The 20,963-nt window shown below is 43.4% G+C and overlaps 1 protein-coding gene across 1 annotated transcript; it reads left to right on the forward strand.

Moving 5' to 3' along the window:
- The first annotated feature begins 827 nt into the window (after nucleotides 1–827).
- LOC148048042 (ovomucoid-like) lies at nucleotides 828–6,042 on the forward strand. The gene is made up of 4 exons (XM_087709385.1): nucleotides 828–1,031; nucleotides 4,571–4,599; nucleotides 5,370–5,479; nucleotides 5,819–6,042. Exons 1-4 carry the CDS (start codon nucleotides 977–979, stop codon nucleotides 5,892–5,894), a joined length of 270 nt encoding a protein of 89 aa, XP_087565511.1. The 5' UTR covers nucleotides 828–976; the 3' UTR covers nucleotides 5,895–6,042.
- The last annotated feature ends 14,921 nt before the right edge of the window (nucleotides 6,043–20,963 follow it).

Raw genomic sequence — 20,963 nt, forward strand, 5'->3', positions numbered from 1 at the left:
AAATCTCCTAGTACAATGAGTAGGGAGTTTGCATATCTCTACTCAGTCCACAGGATTTGGTCAGCCAAGGTTTGCAATGCCTTGTTTATGCAAGTTTTTGCAAGACCACAAGTAGAAAAAATGAACAGAACCCCCCAGGCGGAATAAAAGGGTATGCAGTTAATGAATAGTCCAAATTTCTTTTAGTCCAGGGATGCATCAATTGTTAATATAAAAGCAGATACCTCCTCTCTTCTGTTTACTAGCTGTTTCTGCAATGGGTTTGTTTTTCTATTTACTTTAAATATTCATAATCTCGCATATCCAGACATAATTGAATTATGGAATTCATAGAATTATAGGACTTGGAGGAAATAGGTATTTTGCGAGTTGAACTTCATACACCTTAAAGTTGCCAAAGTTGAGAAACAGCCTCTTAGGTAGTAGATTGCAAGACTACACATACAGTAGAGTAGCTCTTTAAAGAATGGCAAAATGGCCACATGCATTCTTCTCAGCCACAGCTAATCAGTTGTAATAGTAACACAATTTCATTGCTTTGTGGTCAAACTTCATAATCGGGATCGTATCTAGAAACAAACACTGAAGATTGTCATAAGTCTATCTAAGAACTGAATTCTGTGTATTCTTTAATATTTGTTGTTCAGTGCATAATGATATTTTTCACGTTTCCCCTTTGAACGTATAAATGGTTTTCTTGCGTATGATTTATGGGTTACCAAATGTTTACTGTTCCCAAAGATTCACTCAATATTTACTAATAGAAGCTGACTAACACAATAGAATGGGGAAACTGAAAAGTGCCTATAGGGACTTGCAATGTCAACATTCTCTTATCTTCTTTTGATAAGGCTGCGGCAATATGCTTATATATACTCATAAATGCCTAGCTAGAGCTTAAACAACACCTGTGTCTGTGATAGCTAGAAGACATTTCAGTGGAAGAGCCTAGTGTGGTTTATCCTCTCCTACCAACATGAAGGTGGCTTTTTGCATATTTTTCACCCTGGCCCTCTTCTTTTTGTACTCAGGTAAGCTGAACAGAACAGAACAGAATAATTGGAAGGGATCTTGGAGGTGTTCTAGTCCAACTCCCTGCTCAGGCAGAAACCCTTTACCATTTGTGACAATTGGTTGTCCAATCTCTTCTTTAAAACTTCCAGTATTGGAGCATTTACAACTTCTGGAGGCAAGTTGTTCCACTGACTAATTGTTCTAACTGCCAGGAAATTTCTTCTTAGTTCTAGGTTGCTTCTCTCCTTGATTAAGGACCTTGCAAAAGATCCTTTTCAGTTAGATAGCATTTTGAGACCTAGTTCCACATTATCCACTCAGCCTCACAAAAGTGGGCATTTTAAAGGCTTCTTTACAGGAATATTATATTTATGACAGATTTCCCATCCCAAATTATAGCTGGTATTATGTAGAAATAATAGGAATCTTTAAAAATAAAATAATTCATAATCCCGACTCCAATAGATACCAAAATTTAAAGAATAAGCAGCTTTGAAGTGCTAATGCCCCAGAAAGCATTTCTGATGGTGAACCTGGAATCAAAAACTGGAAGCCCGGCTTTAATCAACTAAAACCTAACTACCCATCATCCTTAACCCAACATTGTATTTTTTAAAAAGGTGTAAATTTAGATCCACTAAGTTGTTTTTGATTATTTATGTTTGTTTGTATGTTGTCAGCAGATTAAACAAATTGATATTTAATTTCTTCATGTTCAGGTCAAGTATTATTCAGTGATAGCTGTGTTAATATGAATACATGTGCATTGGGACAGAAAGAAATGTGTAAGATCAAATCTTCCTCTCTTTTTTTGCAGTGAAAAAAATATTTAGTTGGCCCTAATTCAAGCTATGGATTTTCTTTATATTCTTTTACAGATTGGATCATTTAGTTGCGCTTTATAATAGTCATTCTTTTTCTATTTTTGTGTATCACTCTCTCTGTGTGATTAACTGTGTAAAATGAACGGCACCAATATGTCATATCGATATATTGTGTACTGAAACAAGGTCTCTACTCTAATGTGTATAGAATATTATTCCAAGACCATCATACTTCCCCAATCTAGAACCCTGCAGGCACTGGTAGTAGGAATCTCAGGATCTGAAGACAAAATAAGATTGTTAATTCTCAAAAACTAAGCTGAGCTTACCAACCATAGTAGAATAAGCAGAGAAGGAAAGATTCTATTCCTTGTTTTATGGTTGAAATATATTTTACCTAGAAACCTATGTAAAAAGCAGCCTTGAAGAATACAGAATGTTATTGTATATGCCTCCTTAATTTAAAAACATTTGTTCTGAAGTTTATTACATGGAATTGGCTGCCATTTCTCTTTTGTATTTGTATTTTGTATTTGTATTTATTGGGATTTATATGCCGCCCTTTTCCCTGAGGGGACTCAGGGCGGCTTACAACGACAAGGGAGGGGAGGTGCAAGGTCAAAATAAAACAATATGTGAACAACAGAAAAATAATAAAACCCAACTTTCATTCAACAGTCAAACAGTCAAACACTCGGGCGGGTAATTAGGAACCTATCCCCAGGCCTGCTGGGAGAGCCAGATCTTGAGGGCTGCGCGGAAGGTCTGGATAGTGGTGAGGGTGCGGATCTCCATGGGGAGCTCATTCCATAGGGTCGGAGCAGCAACAGAAAAGGCTCTCCTCCGCGTGGTCGCCAGTCGGTATTGACTGGCAGATGGAATTCGGAGGAGGCCCAGTCTGTGAGATCTAATTGGTCGATTTAGGGAGGTGATCGGCAGAAGGCGGTCTCTCAAGTACCCAGATCCACTACCATGGAGTGCTTTAAAGGTGGTCATCAGTATCCTGAAGCGCACCCGGAGACCAACAGGCAGCCAGTGCAGCTCGCGGAGGACAGGTGTAACGTGGGCGAACCGAGGTGCGCCCACTATCACTCGCGCGGCTGCATTTTGGACTAGCTGTAGTCGCCGGATGCACTTCAGGGGCAACCCCATGTAGAGCCCATTGCAGTTTAATCATTCTTTTAATCATTTCAGGTCTTATGGCATATTAGCAAAAAACCCAAGCAAATTTATACCTTATTTTTAACCAAGTTGGAGGCCAACTGTTCACTATGCAGATAAGGAAGTTATTTGAATTTAATGCAGAAGTATCATATTTCCATAGCTAAATATTAACCTGAAAAATCATCATAGTATTGGCATATAGATTCCATAAAATAAAGCACTAACATAAAAGAGTTATTACATCCCTTCCACTCTGGCAGTGGAATCTGTGGATCAGAAAGAAATAGCAGGGAGTTCAGAAAAAGCAAACATGAAGACAGCAGGGGTTCTGCTTGTTCCCCTGATGCTAACGTTTTATATGGGTGAGTCCCACATCATCATCGCAAAAATTCCTTTCCAAAGAAGCCTCCCGCTTAGAAATGGTCATATTCCATCATGTATTCCTCAGAAAGAGGAACATTCAGGCATTCTAAAAGCTTCTGCAATCAAAAATAATCCTTTAAATTAAGGATTCAATGCAGTGGTGGGATTCAATTTTTTTTACTAACGGTTCTGGGGCCTTGGCTTGGTGGGTGTGGCTTGGTGGGTGTGGCAGAGGAAGGATACTGCAAAATCTCCATTCCCACCCCACTCTAGGAGAAGGATACTGAAAAATACAAATTCCCTCCCCACTCCAGGGGAAGGAACCTGCAAAATCTCCATTCCCTCCCCACTCTTGGGAGAAGGATGCTGCAAAATCTCCATTCCATTCCCACGCCACTAACCTGCATTCCAGCTCCATTCTCCTGTGCAGGGCAACAAAAAAAGAACCCAGCTGATCTGGGACTAGGGAGGTAGAGAATACATGGGAGTGGTGCCAATCAGAGGTGGTATTTGCCAGTATTTGCCGAACTATTCAAAATTTCCGCTCCTGGTTCACCAGAAACGGTTTGCCGGTATTTGCCGAATTATTCAAAATTTCTGCTACCGGTTCACCAGAAACAGTGAGAACCATCTGAATACCACCTCGGATTAAGTGGAAGGACCATAATTAATTTTGAAGTGTATCATATGGATTTTATCTTCTTGCATGAAGAAATCATACATTGTTAGTTGATGAGGCATGAAAATCCCCATGTTATGAGGTAAATCTATAGGCAAAAAAGCTTCCATATCACAGTAAGTGTTTATGATGTACACTTAACATGGTTTATGATGTACACTTAACATGGCTCATGTTAAGATGCAAAAATTTCACATTTCACATCAAAGTTTCAAAACCTCCATCTACTTTCAGATATCCATGGAAAGAATCTTGAAGATCATAATTGGTTATGAATACCTTTTGAAGGAAATATTGTTTACTTTATGCTGGATTGTTTTTGTGGGTTGTTTTTGTTGCAAATGTAATTCAGTGATATTAAAAATAATATCCACATATTGGTATTTGGTTTCTTTTGAGAAAATAAAGGAGAATGTGAAATAAAACACATTCATGTTTATATAATCAAAGAAATGTTATCCAGTCAACCATTTTTCAACATCAGCTTTGAATTTAATTCTTTTATATTACTATTGTTTGGTTCTAGATGTTGGTACTGAAGCAGTGGAAGAAAACGTAAGTGCAATTGTGTCTTTTAAATACATTATTAAATCCATATTATTATAGTTGAAAATTAAGATCAGTGATTTTACAGAGCAAAGAAAAATAAAAAGCAAATTTAAGTATGAAAATCATTTGCAATGTTTATTTTGACAGATTTACATGGTGCAGAAGTAAACTCTAATTCTAATTGTGTTCAGTTTCTAAGTTGAGAAATGGCTTGGCTATTAAAATGCACCTTCAGAAAAAAACATGGTTCAATATCTCAATTATTACAGTTTTGCCAGAGATATATGGAAAAGATTAATCACTACTGCTGAGAACAATCACCTATATTCATTAATTTGTTTATAATCAATTTGATTCCTGAGGATCAAAATTTCCCCAGGTAACAAACTGATCAGACTAATCAAACTGAAAAGGAACTGCAAAAAACTCAAGATCTTTCTAAACACACTTCAGTGTGAATAAGTGTAAAGGTACATACATGTACACATACAGACATACATATTAATACAAACCCTGATCTTCACAGGTATATTTGTGTAATCTGAGTTGGTAGGTGATTGATTAAGAAAAGAGTCAGCCCAATTTGCAATTTCCATGCTTGGAAGCATTAGAAAGGGGAATGGAAATGCATCAGACAAATAGTATGTTTATATGAACCTATGGTGAGACTACTGGGTCACTCACACCATATTTCTACACAATTAATTTTATAACAATTAAATATTTATAATTTCAATCCTAAAATTTGAAAAAAAATGTATTGTTGCTTTCTGCAGATTCAATGTAGTGGTGAGATTCAAGAGGCCTGTACTTTGGAGTTTATACCACACTGTGGTTCTGATGGTAAAACCTACAGCAACCAGTGCATGTTCTGCAATGCAGTTGTGTAAGTATAACTTTCATGTTTTGGAAAATGAAAAACAAGTGATGCCCAGAACCATTGTGTACTTTGCTCTCAGCATGTAGGGAATTTAAGAGTCTTATATTTGATCTCATCTTGCTTCCTGACTAAGAATTTTCTAACATAAATGAACATTAGAAATTGGAGAAAGGGGCTGTTTTGTCAAACAAAGTGGCCAATAGAAGATGCTGAGTTCATCATCCATTTCAATAGACTTTACATTGGGAGTTAACGCTTCTCGTGCTTTTTTTTTTTATTCATTTAATAATGAGTAATTTTACATCTTCTGAATTTTCACACCTCACTTTACTTTTCTCTTACCAGACTGAGTCGTGGAGCACTTAAGCTACAGCACTATGGGTCATGTGAGGAAATTGGGAATGGACAGCCACTGTACTAAAAAACCAACTACCACCCAAATCTCTTGGTTCCTTGCTCATCTATCATAATAAAGAATGCTATCTTTCTTTGCTTATTCTCTAATTTTTCTGAATATTTCTTATAACCTGTAACAGTATAATTGTTTAATAAACAAGTAAGCAACATAATCTGTCTTGCTTTTTAACTTCTGCATTCAGTGTGTATCATATAGATCTTCTATAACATATACTGCATTTCTCCTAGAATAAGACCCGGTCTTATTTGAGAGGGCACCAAAATAAGCGCTAGGACTTATTTTGGGGAAAACATTTAGATATCTTGGGGTGGTTTTCCACTCTCAAGGGACAGGGAAGGCACACCTGGATCACACATTGCAAGTAGCCAATAGGTCCTCAAATGCAATTGACCATTTCTTTTACACAGGTGGAGGTCAGTTAGTACCTGCTGCCTTAAAACTTTTTGAGGCCAAAACATTGGCACAAATTCTATATGGGGCGCAAACATGAATCCTTGCAAAGAAAGACTTGCTAGAAACCATACAAAGCAAATTCCTGCACCCAACGGAACACCAAATGCCCAGTTAAGAATTGAGACAGGCATGCCTCAAATTAAGGTAAGAGCCAGGAAGATGATGATCATTCGTTGGCTTAAAATGCATTTCTTTCCAGAGGGACTGTCCCCATTAGTGTTGACTGATAACTTCCCCTCCCCCTGGAAACAGGCATTTGATCACAAGCTGGGCGCTTATGGGCTCTCATCAATATTCTTAATGTCCCTAGGCTTTGATCAAGCAAAGCAAGTAGTAATCAATAGAATGAAGGACATGGAGTTCCAAGAAGGTTGCTTTTCCACAGTAGGGACAGAATCAAACAGGGTGTGTGGGAATCGGCAAGATATCTAAATGACCTGATCTTCCCAAAACAAAGAATAGCTTTCTTCAGAGTCAGATTTAACATTCTTCCTTCAGCACTCCTCCAGGGCAGGTATAAGAGAACACCTATAGCAAACCCTTGTATATGTGGTAAAGGAGAAGTGGAAGATATCTCACATGTTCTATTACACTGCAAGCTATACAGAGCTTGTAGGTCTGCACATATTCTCCCCTTATTAGAGAGATTGCCAGGGAGGGCAGACAATTTTTATCTAGGCTTTTTCCTCCAGGACACAAACCCGGTTACCACGTATGCAGTGGCAAACTTCTGTGCTGCTGCAGTGTCCACAAGAAAAAAAATGGTTACAGAAGCATAGTTGTCATCTTGTACCAAATATAGAATAGAATAGAATAGAATTTTATTATTTGTATGCCGCCCTTCTCCGGGAGGACTCAAGGCGGCGAACAATTCAAGGGGGAAAAGGGGGAACATAAAAAAAACAAAATACAAATAATAAAAGTAAACAACAGTCGCACAACCATACATGTTGAGAGGGGAGGAAACTCATCACCCCCAGGCCTGCCGGCAAAGCCAGGTTTTGACGGCTTTTCGGAAGGCCTGGAGAGAGGTGAGGGTCCGAATCCCTGCGGGGAGTTCATTCCAGAGGGCCGGAGCTGCCACAGAGAAGGCCCTCCCCCGGGTAATAGCCAGGTGGCATTGGCTGGTAGATGGCACCCGGAGGAGCCCAACCCTGTGATATCTGGACATATCTCTAACAATTTTTGGACCATTGTATTTACTTCCATACTTAACAGCTTTGCACCCAGGTAAACCAGGAAGTGATCCGAATAAATTGAGAACATGTATGTTATTTTCCACTTTTAACGTCAATACTTTTTAATTATATCTTAACGTCAGTACGTTTTAACATATTGTAAAAAGTAATGTGCATTGCTGGTCTTTGACCGTAATAAAGATTTATACTATACTATAATATACTATACTATACGGATACTCTTCTTAAAAAACCTCCAGTGAAGGAGCACCTACAACCTCTGACGGCAAGTTCCTCTGGTTAATTGTCCTCACTATTAGGAAGTTCCTCCTTGATTCCAGGTTGCCTCTCTCCTTGATTAGTTTCATTCCATTGTTTCTTGTCCTGCCCTCAGGAGCTTTGGAAAATGAATTGACTCCATCCTCTTTGTCGCAGCCCTTCGAATACACGAATACTGCTATCATATCCCCATCAGCCCATCTTTCCTCTAGATAGCCAAATCAAAATCCTGCAACTGTTCTTCATATGTTTTTGTCTCCAAGCCTTTAATTGTCTTAGCTGCTCTTCTCTGCACTTTTTCCAAAGTCTCAACATCTTTTTTTGTAATGTGATAACCAAAATACCCAGTCTGTGCTTTTACCGACCGCTGGACCTCTCAAACGGAAGGCTTTGGGAGAGAGGAATCCAGAGCGTCCGGAGGGCTGCCTGCTGGAAAGACATTCTTGGGCGTCCTGGGACGAGCCTCGGCGGTGTTGAACAATGTGGGACGGCCTTCGGGCGCCGTTCCCCCCCCCCCCCCGCGGATGGTGGCTTTTCAGCTGACAGGCAGCGTTTCTTGCTGGTGTGGACCGAGAGAGGCAGAGAGAGGCAGCCGATAGGCAACGTTTTTTAGCTGGCGTGGAGCGAGAAAGGCAGAGACATTCTTGGACGAGCCTCGGCGGTGTTGGACAGCGTGGGACGGCCTTCAGGCGGCGTTCCCCCCCCCCCCCCGCGGATGGTGGTTTCTCAGTCAACAGGCAGCGTTTCTATCGGGGAGAGCGGCGTTTTCATCTGGAGGGAGGCTGAAGCAGCCTGCTCCAGTGGCCTGATAATTTCTGGCGAGCGACTGCTGGGCACCCCCCCCTCCTCTGCTGCCCCCCCCCGCTGCCCCCCCCTCGCCACATGAACAATAGACAGTAACGGCGCCTTCTTAACGAGGCCAACCTACAATCTTGGCCTGAGGGAGCTTTGGCCCTCTCTAATTGCTGGCTAAGAGAGCCTCGCCTTCCCCCCCCTGCTGCTGGGTGACGTTTCTTTCTTTTTCGGCTTTGGCATTTCAGCTGCTCCTTGTGAGGGATTTGAGATTCACGCCGGGCTAGCCATCGCCCCATGGAGAAGGTGGTCAGCCAGGAACAGTACTGGGAGAGAATGGGAGGCTGTTTACATCTACTGCCATTCCAGCTCGGCTGGGCACCCCCTCCTCCCGCTCCCTTCGGCTTAGCCCCTCCTTTCGGTGAACTCTCCCCCCCACCTGGTTGCTGCTGCTGCAGGGCCTTCTACAGGGCCTTCTGCTGTTCGACATCTGACTCTTTTTTGAGCGCGGCTTCTGGACTGCATTTCCATCTGGCATGGCCACTGCTACCTGATACCACCCTGGACTTCTGGCCTCAGAGAGCGCCACCATTAGATGAGCGGGGGTACTTGCAGTATGCAAGAAAGCCCCCTGCTTCCTTCAACTACTCTGGACTTTCTGGATTTTCCCAGAATCTGTCTGTTGCAGAGCCATCTGCTGAGAACTATTTGGCTCTCCCTGAACTCGCACTTTAACAATTTTGCGCTACTTTTATTCTTCTTATTTCCTTCTTTCTTTCTCCCTTTTCCTTCTATCTTTAGTATGTTGAGTATATGGGATTGTATGTAAGTGTGTGAGTGACCCACTTTTATTGTTATTACTGTTGCATTTGTGTATTTTAATAATTACGTGGGGACTGGTTGTGTGAGTGTCTGAGTATGCTTGGCTCGGAGGACCTGCTAGGGAAGGCGGGGGGTACTGGGGTGGTTGGGGGGACTACGGCCACGGGAGTGGGTCGGAGCATTGCGGTCGTGACAGGGAGAGGCAGATATGGCGGGGACCTTAGGGCTAGCCATTACCGGGGAAGGAGGGTTCGCTACATTACAGAGATCCCTCCTTCCGGCCCTTTGAGTCCCACTCCAAGACCAGATGGCGCGAGTAGCCAGGACCCTGGTCTCAGGCTGCTGTTGCTAAATGCCAGGTCTGTTATCCACAAGGCTCCCCTCGTCCGGGACTTAATTGTTGACGAGAGGGCAGACCTGGCATGTATTACTGAAACCTGGCTGGGCACAGAAGGAGGAGTCCCCCTTGTAGAGATGTGCCCAGAGGGATTTCAGGTGCTTCATCAGCCGAGAGCCCAGGAAAGGGGTGGCGGTGTGGCTATTGTTATCCGGGAGTCTCTGTTACCTCGTAGGGTCCCTGCTCCGGAGTTTGTCGGGTGTGAGTGCCTGCTGATAAAGTTGGACCTCAAGGGTCAAGTGGGTTTGCTGCTAACGTACCTGCCTCCCAACTGCGTTGCAGCATCCCTCCCCTTGCTCCTCGAGTCAGTAGCCGAGCTGGCAGTTGAGTTCCCCAGGCTTATAGTTCTGGGGGACTTCAATTTGCCATCGCTCGGTGAACGCTCTGATGGGGCGCAGGAGTTCATGGCTTCCATGACAGCCATGGGCTTGACCCAGGTAATTCGGGGCCCAACCCATGCAGCGGGTCACATGCTCGACCTCGTATTCCTCTCGGAGCAGTGGATGTGTGATCTTGGTCTGAGGGGTAATGAGATCATACCCCTGTCATGGTCAGACCACTGCCTACTGAGGCTTGACTTCCGGAGGCCAAACCCCCACCGTAGGGAGGAGGAACCGACCAGGTGGTTCCGCCCCAGGCGACTTATGGACCCGTTGAGGTTCCAGACGGAGCTTGGGGTCATTCCTGACACTCTCGCCCACAGTTCGGCGGAGACTCTGGTTGCCGCCTGGCATTCGGCGGCGTCGGAGTCCCTTGATCGGATTGTGCCACTACGGCCCCTCCGGGTCAGTGGATCCCGGAGGCCTCCTTGGTTCACCGAGGAGCTCCGGGAGAAGAAACGCCGGAGGAGATGCCTAGAGCACCTGTGGAGGTCCGATAAGTCCGAGGCGAACCGAGCACTTCTGACTACCTGCACCAAGGACTACGTTCGAGCATTAAGAACTGCCAAAAGATCATACATCTCTGCCTTGGTTGCGTCCGCCGAGTCACGCCCAGCCGCCCTGTTTAGGATAACCCGCTCCCTCCTTAATAGGAGGGATGCGGGAGACCCCTTGCAGGGTAGGGCTGAGGACTATGCTCAATTCTTGGCGGACAAAATAGCTCGGTTTCGGTCGGACTTGGACTCCACCGCAGTAGATCCAGCCGAGACACAGGAGGACTACTTGGCAAATCACCTCTGGGTTGAGTTCCAGGATGTTGCCTCTGGGGATGTGGACAAGGCCATTCGAGCTGTAAGTGCCTCCACCTGCATTCTGGACCCGTGTCCCTCCTGGCTGGTTGCCAACAGCAGGGAGGTGACACATGGCTGGATCCAGGCGGTCGTGACCGCCTCCCTTCGGGAGGGGCACTTCCCCGCCGTACTTAAAACGGCGGTGGTGAGACCCCTCCTGAAGAAACCATCCTTGGATCCAGCCATTTTAAACAACTTTCGTCCTGTCTCCAACCTCCCCTTTATCGGGAAGGTTGTTGAGAAGGTGGTGGCCTTCCAGCTTCAACGGGCCTTGGAGGAAGCTAGTTATCTTGACCCCTTCCAGTCTGGCTTCAGACCTGGTTACAGCACAGAAACCGCTTTGGTCGCATTGACCGATGATCTCTGGAGGGCCAGAGATGGAGGCTATGCGTCCATCCTGGTTCTCCTTGACCTCTCAGCGGCTTTCGATACCATCGACCATGGTATCCTTCTGCGACGACTGCGGGAGGTGGGAGTGGGAGGCACTGTTCTGCAGTGGTTCTCCTCCTACCTCTCGGACAGGTCGCAGTCGGTGTTGGTCGGGGGGCAGAGATCGTCCCTGAGGCCCCTAACATGTGGGGTGCCCCAGGGTTCGGTCTTATCCCCCCTACTATTTAACATATACATGAAACCGCTGGGCGAGATCATTCGGAGGCACGGGATAAAATACCACCAATATGCGGACGATACGCAACTGTATCTGTCCGCCCCGTGCCAACTCAATGAAGCGGTGGACGTGATGAACCACGGCCTTGAGGCCGTTAAGAACTGGATGAGCGCTAACAAACTGGTACTCAACCCGGACAAGACCGAGTGGCTGTTGTGTTTCCCTCCCAACAATTTGACTAATGTACCAACTCTTAGGCTGGGGGGTCAAATTTTATACCCCTCAGATAGGGTCCGCAACTTAGGAGTCCTCCTGGACCCACAGCTGACTTTTGACTACCAGCTGTCAGCTGTGACCAGGGGGGCATTTGCCCAGGTTCGCCTGGTCCGCCAGTTGCGGCCCTACCTAAACCGGGAGGCTCTCGCAACAGTCACTCGAGCCCTTGTGATCTCTAGGCTGGAATACTGCAATGGGCTCTACATGGGGTTGCCCTTGAAGTGCATCCGGCGACTACAGTTAGTCCAGAATGCAGCCGCGCGAGTGATAGTGGGCGCACCGCGGTTCGCCCACGTTACACCCATCCTCCGCGAGCTGCACTGGCTACCTGTCGGTCTCCGGGTGCGCTTCAGGGTACTGATGACCATCTTTAAAGCACTCCATGGTAGTGGATCTGGGTACTTGAGAGACCGCCTCCTGCCGATTACCTCCCTTCGACCAATTAAATCACACAGACTGGGCCTCCTCCGAATTCCATCTGCCAGTCAATGTCGACTGGCGACTACACGGAGGAGAGCCTTTTCTGTTGCAGCTCCGACCCTGTGGAACGATCTCCCCGTTGAGATTCGTACCCTCACCACCATCCAGACCTTCCGCGCAGCCCTCAAGATCTGGCTCTCCCAGCAGGCCTGGGGATAGGTTTCCAAGTTACCCGCCCGAGTGTTGATTGCTGAATGAAAGTTGTGTTTTATTATTTTTTCTTTGTTCACATTTTGTTTTGTCTTTTGATACTGCACCCCCTTCCCTTGTGATTGTAAGCCGCCCTGAGTCCCCTCAGGGAAAAGGGCGGCCTATAAATTTTAATAAATGAAAAAAAATATATTTATTAACGGTTCAAGACCAAACAAAAGGGAACAAAAAGCTTATCTTCTCCTCTGGGAGAGAGGGGGAGATTCCCTTCTGCTTTTCCCTTTGTGGGAACAGTTAGTCCAGAAAGCAATTTGGCACCAGCAGAAAACACTCAAACCAAAAAATGTGTGAGAGCACCATCTGCTGGCTCTTTAAAGCTACAACAATAGAGCAGAAAAGATTTTTCAGACTGTATACAAACAGGTGTACGGACATACACCCAGATGCAACAGTGACTACAGGTGAGGTGGTGTGTACAGCCTTGTTATCCAAGTCCTGACCCCCCCCCTTGTATGTTTGGGGTGAATGGATGTATAAAAAAGGTGCAGCAAATGTATCCGCCAAACCTCACCATGCACACATAAACACTCAGTCCAGAGCTATTCACAATTTGTTCTGCTCTTCAAAACCTGTGCAGCTGACACAACTGATAAATGGCCATGTTGCTTCCCTATGTTTTAGTTTATAATCAATGCTGTCATTTGTTATTCGAACAGGAACTAAGAGACGCACAGCTGAGCTTCGTAATCCTGTTCACAAAACACTCAGTCCAGAGCTATTCACAACTTGGTTCTGCTCTTCAAAACCTGTGCAGCTGACACAACTGATAAATGGCCATGTTGCTTCCCTATGTTTTAGTTTATAATCAATGCTGTCATTTGTTATTCAAACAGGAAATAAGAGACGCACAGCTGAGCTTCATAAACCTGTTCACAAAAGTGCAAAAAATAAAACAAGGCAATTTTTTATGACAATAATGTTTTAGCATGCACCACTTAAATATCACTTAAAGTAATGAGCAGATTATCTGTAGAGATTCTCAGTCATCCAGGTCATGGCTCTCCCGAATACCTATTCAGATGACCCTGAGGACACAGATAAACCTCCAAGTGCTTCAAGAGGATGAGAAGTGAAATGTCTTCAAAGAAAAAACAAGAAAGGCCTCCTGAAAAAGCATCTTTGGGACAACCATGACCTGGATGACTGATAATCTTTACAGACTTTTAGCTATAAAATTTGGGATGAATACCCTTTGAATGGTGTGAGAGTAGGAATGGATTTTCAGAGAAAAATTGCAGACTACAGGAACCAGGAGCATTACTCGGGTGATGCTGAGGACACAAATAAACCTCCAAGTGTTTCGAAGACCCTTTAAAAGGATGCAAATGACCAGCTGTCTGCAAGGAATACAAATCCTTCCATTCCCATTATCCTTTCACGGCGGAAGAAGCTTTTTGAATGAGAAGCAAAACGTCTTCAATGAAAAACCAAGAAAATCCAGTTGCCTCCTGAAAAAGCACCTTTGGGATAATGAGCAGAGAGATTAAAACTCAACTAGGAATTTATAGCTATTTTCCTTGTCTGTACTGCTCTATGTAGGAAAAATATTTCGCAGTATGCCATCTAGTGGATATTGTTGCTCTTTATAGTGATTGTTCTGGTACACTTTGAGTGAATTTTACTTGTAATGTGGGTGATAATCTTGACTAAAAAGTTAGTTTGGATGTCACAAAGTAATTCTAAGCCCCATTCAAAGGGAAAGGACAATTCTCTCTCACACACACCCCCAATGTAAATAAAACCTACCTTTCTTCTTATCTCTTTGAAGTCTGGTTGCCACTTGCTTCACATGTCATCTGTCCTGAATTGTCTTCTAAGAAGAAATATCTGAAATTAGTACAAATCAACATGTCATATCACATTTCCATAAGAAATTCAAACCGAGTGTCTTTTCAAATGTTATCTAGCCAAACACATGTGGTATTTTTTTCTTAAAACTGTCAACATGCATGTCTCAAAGGGTTCCATCCCAGAATCAAATAATAGCAAGTGGCTATTTATACAAATTTGAATATATCACAGAGAAAATGTCTATACAGGTAATATCCAGATTACGAGCGTTCGCTTAGCAAATATTTGACGTTACATGATAAGCGTCCCCTAGTGTTTACAAACAAGGCCCAAAACTATTAATGTTGCAGCACCAAGCAGTTGTTCGCTCTCACAAACAACTGTAGAGGCTCTGCAACATTAGTCCTGTCTATTTTCCCTCTCCCTCCCCTTGCGCTGGGTCTCCATAGGCACTAGGTCTGTGGATACTCTCCTTGTAAAGATCTAGAGAGCCTTCACTTTCTTGGTCTTCCATGTGTATGCAGAGAATGGAGGCCTAAAGTACCACAAGATCACCCTGGATCAGTAGCATGAGAACTCACACTATTGATCTCACATAATCTCATGATACTTTAGGCCATTGTTCTCTGCAAATGGTGGCCTGGATGAGAGCTGAAGCAAAAGGCTTTGCAAATGGAGGGAAAACCTGAAACATTGAGGCTTTCCCTATGTTTGCAAAGCCTTTTGCCATCTTTGCAAAAAGCCTTTACTGCTGAGAAGGGACCTCTGGAGCAAGCGTGCATCATTCCAGAGCTTTGTTTTCACCAGGAAAGGTCTTTCTTCAAGGCCTCGTCTGAAGAAAAGCTCTGTTTTCAAGAGCCCCATTTCCATGCAGACAAAGTTTGCAGTCCCCATCAAGGGGACAAGTATTTGAGTGGGACTGGGAGGGGGGTTGGAAACGGAGTGAATTGCTTGAAAATGGAGCTTTTCACTCCGTTTCCAATCCCCCAGGGTCACTCAAAACCTGTTCATACAGATGAAGACTGGAAACTTCTGGGGTGCATAACCTCGCATGAGTTCAGGCACCCATCCAGTTTCGCAGAGAATGGGTGACTGACATCCTGTGGGATCAGGGCACATAGGAGGTTCCAGTCTCCATGGGAAAAATGGCTAAGGAGGGGCTTGGTTTAATCCGAGTTCACTGCCCCAAAGCCTTACTTCATGCAAATGCTTTTCTGCATGGCGCCTGAAATCCTTTGGAGGAGACTCATTTAGGCGGTCCTCCACTCCAGAAATAGGAGGCAGGCTCAATGATCAGAGAAACCAAACAGAGTGTACTCATCTTGTTCTCCCTTTGCCCTTTCTGCTTGCTAGGAGCAAGCAAAGAAACAGGGACGGTGGAGAGGAGACTGATTCTCACAACATAAGTGACCAGCCATGGGAGGTTGGGTGGGGGAGAAGCAATTGTGGGGAGCATGAGGTATTTTAGTGGGTTGGGGAGGTCTTGGGTGGTCTTAAGCAGGTGGCCTGTTCCATCAGTACATGGCCTTCCCCACCCTGAATAACTCATTGCACTTAACAAGTCTCGCATTTGATTAGTGAAGCATGAGCAAAATGAGGGAGTGATCACGTTCAAGGTACAAGATTCACTCCCACAAATCCTTGGGTTACGAATGGAATAGGCAGGCTCCATTACATTCATAACTTGAGGACTACCTGTACTAGGTCTTCTCAAACTGTAGGTCACAGGTCTTGAGGTGGTCTCAAGCAGTTTAAACAAAGATACAGCAGTTAAAAAAAAAATCTGATCAAGCTTATGAAAACGTAGGAGGAGAACCAAAACTGATTAGTTTTTCTGATTCCTCTATCTTGCTAAGATCAGCTCATAAATTAAGCAGGTGGCATTTCAAATTTTATCTAGCCAAACATATGTGGCATTCTTTTTCTTAGAAATTTGACATGCACGTCTCAAAAGGTTGTATACCACAATCAAATAAAAGTGGTTGCTTATACAAATTTGATTATATTACAGAGATTATACTAGGACTTCTGAAACTGTGGGTCACAGGTCCTGAGGTGATCTTGAGCAATTTAAACATAGATGTAGCAGTTTGAAAAAACTGATTGAGCTTATAAAACATATTAAAGAAGAGAACCAAGACTGATTACTTCCTCAAAACCACAATCTTGCCAAGATCAGTTCATAAATTAACCAAGTGCCTTTTCAAATTTTATCTAGTCAAACATAAGTGGCATATTTATTTTTTTCTTTAAAATGTGTCAAGTAAGGATTATCATTCTTTAAAAAATACATACCTGCATAAGAGTGGGTTTTGCTTACAAAAGAGGTGGGAAGCTTGAAGTAAAGATAAAGATAAAAGGTAGAGATAAAGTTTGACTCAGAATTATGCCCAGAAAGTGATTCTTGGCCCAGAAAAGGCTACATACCTCTAGCCTAGAATTCAAAAATGAGAAAGACTATCTTTGTGTGTTATGTATATATGTATATAACATATTGTACTGTTTGCCATTCTTACAACTTTGCGCTTTTAAGGAGGAAGGAAAGCCACAAGTGTGTGAAAGGGAAAACACTAAACTTGATTAACCTTCAAATACAATCACATTTTCTAGTCCCTCCAAAGAAGAAAGGAAAATTTTCAGCCACTGATGTCGGAAGAATAAGATGGAGTTTCTGTTCCTGAACCTAATTTCATGCAAGGAGGAAGAAATGTTGAAATGTTCACATGCACCCTCAAAATTGTCTTAAGGTTCCCTGAAGGAAATTTCCTGGCTGCTATCAAATGAAATGACTGTGGAATATTAATTTATTTGTTTAAATGTTCTCCTTTTGGCTTCCAAAGAAGTCCTTTCAGTTAAATGACACCAATGCAGCTGAATCAGGGCTAAAGTATACCTCAATATCTTCTGCAAGCAACCTTAATTCAAGGTGGAAAAAGATGACAATTTCCTTACACGTTTAGCACCTGATTATTTGCCCTTTGTTTTGTTTGTAAAATGACAACATACACACTATACTATTCTATTCTGTTCTACTCTATGCTATTGATAGAACAGAAAAGAACAGAATAGAATTCTTTATTGACCAAGTGTAATTGGACATAAGGAAATTGTCTCCAGTGCATAAGCTCTCAGTGTACATAGAAACAAAAACAAAGTATTGTTATAGATCATAAATCATAAGATGCAATCCTAAATCATAATATACCAGCAGGAGAAGGTAGTAGGAAAGATTAAAAACGAGAAAGATGACAAAATGGGAAGATGGGAATTATGAGAGGATGACATGGATAATATCAATACAGCCTACTATGTGTGTAAATATCTTTAGACATAAGACAGTGCTGTGGGAGTTAGGTATTTAGCAAAGTGATGGCATGGGGGAAGAAACTATCTTTGTGTCTCGTTGTTGTGGCATGCAATGCATCCGGAGGGTAGAAGTTGAAACAGTTTGTCTCCAAGATGTGTCCAAGATGTGAGGGATATTTTCTCAGTCCTCTTTCTGGTTCATACAATGTACAGGTCCTCAATAGAAGGCAGACTGGTTGCAAATCTTTTTTTTTCTGCAGTCGTAACTATCCATTGAAGTCTGTACTTGTCCTGTTTGCTTACTGTGCCAAACCAGGCTGTTATAGAGGAATCAATAATTCCTCTGTAGAACAGTATCAGCAGATCTTTGGGCAATCTGAGTTTCCTGAGTTGACGCAGGAAGAACATTCTTTGTTGTGCCTTTTTAATGATGGTTCTAATGTTAGGTGACCATTTCAAGTTCTGGGAGTAATATTCTAAGAGGTGATAAAATAGGAGGGTTTCTCCTAAAATCAGCTATCATTTCTACAGTTTTAAGTGTGTTCAGTTCTAGATAGTTCTGGTTCCATCACAGGGCCAGTTGTTCAACCTCAGATCTATAGACAGATTCATCACCATTTCAAATGAGACCACACTGTTGTATCTGCAAACTTCAGTACTTTAACAGAGGGATCCTTTGAGATGCACTTATTGGTATATAAAGAAAGAAGTAAGGGAGAGAGTACCTGGGGGGGGGGGGCTCCAATACTAATTGAATGAATATTTGATGTGATTCTACCTAGCTTCACCTGCTGCTTCCTGTCTGTGAGAATGTTTATAACCCATCTGCAAGTGTGGTCAGGAACAACTAGTTTGAGTCAGTTTAGAGAGAATGGTTTCTGTAATAATGCTGTTGAATGCCAAGCTGAAAAAAAGGATCCTTGCATAGATTTTTGCGGATACAAGATTTAAGATAGAGTGCAGTGTCATCTTGACAGCATCATCGGGCCGATCTATTTGCATGGTAGGCAAATTACAAGGGGTCTAGCATTGGATCTGTGATGGCTTTTAGATGGGCCAGCAATAAACTCTCAATGCTTTTCATAACTACGGATGTCAGAGCAAGCAGTCTGTAGTCATTCAGTTCCTTGATGGAGGGTTTCTTGGGCACCAGGATGATAGTAGCAAGAACAGACATAACACATATTCAATGATTTATTAAAGATGGTGGTCAGTTGATTAGTACACACTTTCAAGCAAGAAGGGGTTGCCCTGTCTGGGCCTGGTGCTTTTCTAAGCTTTTGTCTGTGAAATAAACCTTGCATATGTCTTTTTCTGTGATCACCAGAGGTGGGGGCCCCAGAGGGATGTTACCAGGTGTAGGGGACTTGGCTGTTGTTGGTGTATCTGAGATGGAGATGGAAGTGATAGTTGACAGTGGTTTCTTCTTAAATCTACAGTAGAATATATTCAGGTCTTCTTCCAATTGCCAATTCCCTTCAGCAATGGAGGGAGGTTGTTATAGCCAGTGATATTTTTCAGTCTTTTCCACACATTTGCTGGTTCATTTGTTGACAGCTGATTCCTCAGCTTTTCAGAGTACCGTATATACTCAAGTATAAGCCGAGTTTTTCAGCCCACTTTTTGGGCTGAAAAAAGCCGCCTCGGCTTATACTCGAGTCGTAGAACTCCAAGTCCCATCCCCTCCGCCCGTCCCCGCCAGCGCAGCCCCTGCCGCATCAGCTGGAATCTAATTCAAGAGATCTTAATCTTGACAGCGTTGTTGGGATCTGCGGGTGAAATTACTTTAATCAGTGGGGTAAAGTTCTTTCTTTCGCTCGCCCGAGCTCTGATGAGGGGGAAAGAGAGGACTTTCCTTATGCCCGCATCAGAGCTGGGGGGGTGGGAGAAAGGACTTTACCCCATTGATTAAAGTAATTTCACCCACAGATCCCAACAACACTGTCAAGATTAAGATCTCTTGAATTAGATTCCGCTGATGAGGTGGGCGGCGCGGATTATAGCAGGGATGACCACCAATTGCAGCCTGGCTGCGCTGGCGGGGATGGGCGGGGTGGGATGGGACTCCCCACTCGCCAAGATCGTAGGACTCCAAGTCCCATCCCCTCCGCCCGTCCCTGCCAGCGCAGCCCCTGACGCATCAGCCGGAATCTAATTCAAGAGATCTTAATCTTGACAGCGTTGTTGGGATCTGCGGGTGAAATTACTTTAATCAGTAGGTAAAGTCCTTTCTCCCCCCCCCCCCCCAGCTCTGATGCAGGCATAAGAAAAGTCCTCTCTTTCCCCCTCATCAGAGCTCGGGCGAGCAAAAGAAAGGACTTTACCCCATTGATTAAAGAAATTTGGAAAGAACGACCAGGAGCAGCCTTAAAGAAAAAACCATCATTGCTAGTTTGGGATATGTTCAGAGCCCACACATCTGATGACATTAAAAAAATGGCAAAATCTTCTCAAGTTACTTTGGCCGTTATTCCAGGGGGGCTTACATCTGTATTGCAACCGCTAGATGTGTGTTTAAATAAACCTTTTAAAGACCGTGTGAGAAAGATGTGGCATGAATGGATGTCATCTGGTCAAGCCCGACTGACAAAAGGTGGAAATCTGATGAAGCCCGACATAGAATTGATAGCAAAGTGGGTTCGTGATGCATGGGAAGAGATTCCGGGGGACATGGTGCAACGCGCCTTCAAGAAATGTGGCATTAGTAATGCTATGGATGGCAGTGAAGACAGCGCTTTGTATGAGTTTTGAAGGTTTTTAACTCTTGTGTTTTAGCTTGGTTGCTGAATGAGCTAAGGTTTTTGTACTTTTAAAGTTATTGTTGATACCATATTGTTTTTATTGACCCTCTTTTCCATTTACAGAGCTAGTTTACTGTTTTTCTTTGAAATAAATATTCAAAAACATTATTGGTATCTATTTTTATTTTTGAAATTTACCGGTAGCTGCTGCATTTCCCACCCTAGGCTTATACTTGAGCCAATAACTTTTCCAGATTTTTGTGGTAAAATTAGGTGCCTCGGCTTATATTCGGGTCGGCCTATACTCGAGTATATACGGTAGCTTCTCTTTGTTGCTCTGATCCCATTTGTTAATACATTCCTGGTACAGCATTCTATCTCCTTTCCTGTAGGTTTCCTCTGTAGCATAATGTAGTTGTTTAAGCTTAGCTGTGAACCACAGTTTAGTATTATTGTAGATGCATAAGGTTTTGGTTGGCACACATACGTCTTCACAAATGCTAATGTAT

This window comes from Thamnophis sirtalis, unplaced genomic scaffold (assembly GCF_051295495.1).
Source record: "Thamnophis sirtalis isolate CommonGarterSnake01/CBP01778 unplaced genomic scaffold, rThaSir2_p1.2 scaffold_3, whole genome shotgun sequence".
In the NCBI taxonomy this organism is placed as follows: Eukaryota; Metazoa; Chordata; class Lepidosauria; order Squamata; family Natricidae; genus Thamnophis; species Thamnophis sirtalis.

Coding starts and splice junctions, on each gene's coding strand:
- LOC148048042 (XM_087709385.1), top strand. CDS start 977: ATGAAGGTGGCTTTTTGCATATTTTTCACCCTGGCCCTCTTCTTTTTG. Junction 1,032..4,570: donor CCTCTTCTTTTTGTACTCAG/GTAAGCTGAACA, acceptor GTTTGGTTCTAG/ATGTTGGTACTGAAGCAGTG. Junction 4,600..5,369: donor CTGAAGCAGTGGAAGAAAAC/GTAAGTGCAATT, acceptor TGCTTTCTGCAG/ATTCAATGTAGTGGTGAGAT.